Below are 5817 nucleotides of genomic sequence, written 5' to 3' on the forward strand. Positions count from 1 at the left end.
ACATCCCTTTCGACCCTGAGATTGAGCGTTCTTTTCATAGGCAAAGGAAACTCTATAGACAAATTCTGGCGGGTTCTGTGGAGGAAAACGGTTGAAGAGATCCTCCCTTTGATTCTAGTGACACAGATATTCCTTCAAATTCAGAATAAGAGATGACGGCCCAGAAGAAACTCAGTGACTACTCACAACCGAAACTCACAGATTTCCCGCACCTTACTCCCACTCCGGCTCTAGATGGAGTTCAATTTGAGATCAAGCCCCAATTTATCACTATGATAGAGAGGAAGCAGTTCAGCGGAGCTAAGGGTGAAGATCCTAATCTTCACATCACAGATTTCTGCCAATATTGTAACACTATTAGACAAGCCGGGGTCACGTAAGACCAAATCAGGGAGATTCTTTTTTCTTTTTCATTATGTGGCAAAGCTAAATTATGGTTTAATGGGTTGAATAGAACTGCGCTTGGTATTACTGACTAGGAAACTCTTGCTTTGAATTTCCATAATAAATATTATCCTGCAAAGAGAACAGCGGTGCTAAGGAGTGCTATTCAGAACTTCGCTCAAGAAGCCGACGAAACGTTATATGAGGCTTGGGAGAGGTTCAAGGATCTACAGAGAGAGTGCCCCCACCACAATCTAGCACAATGGCAATTGATCCAAGCATTCTATAATGGACTTGGAAATTCTTCCAGATCAGTGCTAGATTCGGCAGCTAGCGGGAGGTTTATGAATTTAAATGTGGACGATGCAGGACAGGTTATCGAAGACATGGCAATACAATTCCCAATACGGGAATCCGAGAGGGTTTGCAAATAAAGGAAAACATAATGTCGATTTTGTATCCTTTTTGCAAGCTCAATTAACATTTATTTGTCAAAAATTAGATAATCGAACTGCTCCTAACTCTGTAGCTAATGTTTCTGTTGTTGCTAACCATGAAGCTTTTTGTGAAAATTGTGGAATTGTAGGTCATTAGTAGCAAGATTGTAGGAGCTCTATGGAACAAGTTAATGCCTTTCAAACCTATAGGCAGAATAACCCCTATTCCAATTCCTACAATGTCGGTTATAAAAATCATCCTTATCTTTCGTACCGGAGCACCAATGTACAAAATCCTCCACCTCCACAACAACCACAACAGCAAACCCCACCACAACAAAAATATTATCATCCTAATGCTAGCCAGAAAAACCAAGCATCACCCTCATCATTTTCCGACCCTGCCTTGACAGCAATTAGAGCAATGCTTGCCAACATGCAAAAGCATATGGAGAGTAGGGATGCGCAAATTGATTCTATACTAGCACATAATAAAATCATGGACAATCAAATTGCACAACTTTCATCTACCCTACAATCCCGTCAGCAAGGTGCTCTACCATCACAACCTATCCATCCTACAGATCATGCCAATGCAATCACTCTAAGGAGTGGTTCGCATTATGATGGACCTCCTATGCCAAAGGAAGATAGACCAGTTCCTGATATAGATTCCTCTATACCAAACGGTAATCCTGCTAGCCCTGCAGGGCTACAAATAGATACTAACCCTACTAATGTTTCTGTGCAGGGTAAATCGTAGGATAAGGGAGGAGATGTGCAGAGCCCAGTTATCAAGCTTCCATTCCCTAATAGACATCTAAAGAGTAAGCTTGATAAACAATTCGGTAAGTTTTTAGAGGTCGTGAAAAACCTGAAGGTAACAGTTGCTTTTACTGACTTAATCACTCAAGTTCCTGCTTATGCTAAATTTATGAAAGACATTCTTACTAGGAAAAGGGCCTTTAATGAAGTAGAAACTGTAGCTTTCACAGAGGAGTGTAGCGCTTTATTGCAAAATAAATCCCCTCCTAATTTAAAGGATCCCGGTAGTTTTTCTATCCCTTGTCATAATGGGAATGTTTTTATTGATAAAGCTTTGTGTGATTTGGGTGCTAGTGTTAGTGTCATGCCATCGTCTGTCTGTGCTAAACTTAATATGGGAGAATTAAAAGTTACTAATATAACTTTGCAAATGGCAGATCATTCGGTAAAATACCCATTAGGTATTTTAGAGGACGTACCTGTCAGAGTTGGTAAATTTTTTATTCCGGTGGATTTTGTTGTTTTAGACATCGCGGAGGACACACAAATACCCATTATATTAGGTAGGCCTTTCCTCCATACTGCAGGAGCGATTAATGATGTTAAAAATGGTAAACTGACCCTTTCTGTAGGTGACGATAATGTTACTTTCAATTTAGGGAAGGTTTTGAAAGGGCCTATGCTAGAGGAAAATTGTTGCTACATTGATATAATTGATATAATGGATGATATTTGTGATGATAGCTTGCCACAGGTTCTTGCGAAGGATCCCTTAGAGGAAGTTCTTTGCGGGAATTTATCTAGCGACAATGCAAGCGTTTGGGGTAATGAGGTACAGGATATTGAAAAGGCTCTTTCCTTAAAAGAGTTAAGCCCCAAGGAATCAATGAAGGTAGTAAATTTAGTTCAGGAATCAAAACCTGCAGAGGTCAAGAAACCTGAGCTAAAACCTCTCCCTTCTCATTTAAAATATGTTTTTCTGGATGAACAGGAACTACACCCCGTGATCATCAGTACTGCACTTACTGACCTACAATCTTCCCAACTTCTAGGGGTTCTCAAAACCCATAAGAAGGCTATAGGGTACATTATTGATGATCTCAAGGGTATTATCCCTGAATTTTGTATGCACAGGATACATCTAGAGGAAAATTACAAGCCCTGCATTCAACCCCAACGAAGATTAAATCCCAACATGCAGGAAGTAGTCAAGAAGGAGGTGATGAAATTACTTGATGCAGGTATTATCTATCCTATTTCTGACTCCAAGTGGGTAAGTCCTGTGCAGGTACTGCCAAAGAAGGGTGGGATGACTGTGATAACAAATGAAAATAATGAATTAATTCCCACTAGAACTGTAACAGGGTGGCATATGTGCATAGACTATCGTAGATTAAATATCGCCACTAAAAGGATCACTTCCCTCTTCCCTTTATTGATCAAATGCTTGAGAGGTTAGCCAATCATAAATTCTTTTGCTATTTGGATGGGTATTCGGGATTTTTTCCAAATTCTGATTCACCCTGAAGATCAGGAAAAGACTACTTTTACATGCCCTTATGGCACTTTCGCATATCGTAGAATGCCCTTCGGTTTATGTAATGCACCTGCTACCTTTCAACGTTGTATGATGAGCATTTTTTCGGATTTCATAGAGTATATTATGGAGGTCTTTATGGATGATTTTTATGGTTCTTCATTTGATTCATGTTTAATTAATCTCGCTAAAATTTTGAAAAGATATGAAGAGTGCAATTTAGTCCTTAATTGGGAAAAATGTCACTTTATGGTGACTGAGGGAGTAGTCCTAGGTCATATTGTATCTGATAAGGGAATACAAGCAGACAAAGCTAAAATATCAGTGATTGAGCAATTACCTCCCCCAGTTAATGTTAAGGGAGTTAGAAGTTTCTTGGGTCATGCGAGGTTTTATCGTCGTTTTATCAAAGATTTTTCTAAAATTGCTAAACCACTGACACAGCTTTTGCTCAAGGATGCCCCATTTATTTTTACTGACGAGTGTCTTGAGGCTTTCAACAGGATTAAGCAGGCTTTGATATCGGCACCCATCATATGTGCTCCCGATTGGAACCTTCCTTTCGAGATCATGTGTGATGCAAGTGACTTTGCGCTAGGAGCCATGCTCCGACAGAGGAAGGACAAAGTTTTGCATTCTATTTATTATGCTACAAAACTTTGGATGAAGCCCAAGTCAATTACGCCACTACAGAAAAAGAGTTTCTTGCTGTTATTTATGCTTTAGAAAAATTTAGATCATATCTTGTCGGTTCTAAAGTTATTGTTTTTACTGATCATGCAGCATTGAAATATTTGATAGCCAGGGCGGAATCAAAGCCAAGGCTACTCCGGTGGGTTCTCTTGCTCCAAGATTTCAACATAGAAATAAAAGATAAAAAGGGAGCAGAGAACGTAGTGGCAGACCACTTATCACGTATCAGGTATGATGAGGGTAAGGGTTCTTTACCTATAGATGATTCTTTCCCTGATGACAACCTATATACAGTTGTAGAGCAACACCCATGGTATGCGGATTTTGCTAATTATTTAGTGGGTGGTACTCTACCTCCTGATATGTCCTACCAACAGAAAAAGAAATTCCTTTCTGATGTTAAACATTATTTTTGGGATGATCCTTTTTTGTTTTGTGAGTGTGCAGATGGATTATTTCGCAGGTGTGTTCCCGAAAGGGATGCTCATGGAGTTCTTACCGCCTGTCATACCTCACCTTATGGAGGACATCATGGCCCCACTAAAACGGTGGCTAAGATTAGTGAGTCAGGCTTCTATTGGCCTACTATGTTCAAGGATGCTAACACTTTTGTGCAGGCTTGTGACTCTTGCCAGAGGACTAGCAACATTTCGCGGAGGCATGAGATGCCCCAAACCGGAATTCTTGAAGTAGAAATATTCGATGTTTGGGGTATTGATTACATGGGGTCGTTCCCATCTTCCAATGGGAATTGCTACATACTTGTAGCCTTCGATTATGTGTCTAAGTGGGTTGAGGCCATAGCTTCACCAACAAACAATGCCAAGGTAGTCACCAAGCTCTTCAAGAAAACCATATTTCCGAGGTTTGGCGTTCCACGGGCTATCATTAGTGATGGAGGTACCCACTTCCATGAAAGACAACTGGATAACCTCCTTAAAAGTATGGCGTATATCACAGAACCAGGCTTAGTTACCACCCTCAAACTAGTGGTCAAGTTGAGGTCTCTAATAGGGAAATCAAGGCGATCCTAGAAAAGGTAGTAGCCAAGTTAAGGAAAGATTGGAGCATGAAGCTCGATGACACGCTTTGGGCATAACGAACATCATTCAAGACACCAATTGGTACTTCACCTTATAGATTAGTTTATGGTAAGGCATGTCATCTTCCCGTGGAATTGGAGTACAAAGCTTTTTGGGAGATCAAGGAGCTTAACATGGACTCTAAGGTCGCGGGTAAGAAAAGACTCCTCCAACTCAATGATTTAGATGAGTTTAGATTGTCAGCATATGATAGTGCGCGAATCTACAAGGAGAAGACCAAGAAGTGGCATGACAAGAGGATCTTACCAAGAGAGTTTGCAACAGGTGATAATGTTTTTCTCTTCAATTCTAGATTAAAGATTTTCCCAGGAAAGTTGAAGTCTAGGTGGTCCGGTCCCTTCACTGTCACAAGGGTGAGCAAATTTGGCTCGGTAGAGTTGGTCAATGACAAGGGTGAAGAGTTTAAGGTAATTGGCCAACGACTGAAGGTGTATCATGAGGGCGCTACTAGTAGAGATGTGGAGGAAACCTTCCTAACTCCACTTCCAACCTGAGCATCAAGGTGGTAAGAGGGTTGTGCGGGACCTAGATAAACCAGCGCTTTGCGGGAGGCAACCCTTATTTCTTGCTTTCTAGACTAGTTTTCCTTTTTAATTATTTTTTTATTTTTATTTTAGAGAGGCGAGGAGAGTGAAATTTTACCGTTTATAAGTGTTTTCGTACAGGTATAGGTTTAAGAGGTCAAAAGACTTAGAAGAATTTGAAGACGAAGAAAAGCAAAGGAAATCAACTGGGCACGGGCCCGATCGGGCGGAGCTCGCCCGATCAGGCGCGCAAGGAAGGTGCAATTTCAGCCTTAAATGCGCCCGATCGGGCGTGGCTACCCGATCGGGAGCGCAAAGAGAGCTGGAAAGTCGAGCAAATTTCACCCGATCGGGCGCGCAAGGAGAGTCAGAAA

The 5817-nt window shown here is 41.0% G+C and overlaps 1 protein-coding gene across 1 annotated transcript; it reads left to right on the forward strand.

The window, feature by feature from the left end:
* The first annotated feature begins 4403 nt into the window (after window positions 1-4403).
* Window positions 4404-5413, forward strand: LOC110695467. The gene is made up of 2 exons (XM_021872696.1): window positions 4404-4819; window positions 4957-5413. The coding sequence occupies exons 1-2, from the start codon at window positions 4404-4406 to the stop codon at window positions 5411-5413; spliced, it is 873 nt and encodes a 290-aa protein (XP_021728388.1).
* Window positions 5414-5817: the final 404 nt, after the last annotated feature.

The sequence above is a fragment of the Chenopodium quinoa genome, unplaced genomic scaffold, assembly GCF_001683475.1.
Source record: "Chenopodium quinoa cultivar QQ74 unplaced genomic scaffold, ASM168347v1, whole genome shotgun sequence".
Classification (NCBI taxonomy): domain Eukaryota; kingdom Viridiplantae; phylum Streptophyta; class Magnoliopsida; order Caryophyllales; family Amaranthaceae; genus Chenopodium; species Chenopodium quinoa.

What these genes read in the sequence shown, in the direction of transcription:
- LOC110695467 (XM_021872696.1), top strand. Translation starts at nt 4,404, where the DNA reads ATGTTCAAGGATGCTAACACTTTTGTGCAGGCTTGTGACTCTTGCCAG. An exon ending in AAACTAGTGGTCAAGTTGAG is followed by an intron (nt 4,820 to 4,956) that starts GTCTCTAATAGG and finishes TTCACCTTATAG; the next exon opens with ATTAGTTTATGGTAAGGCAT.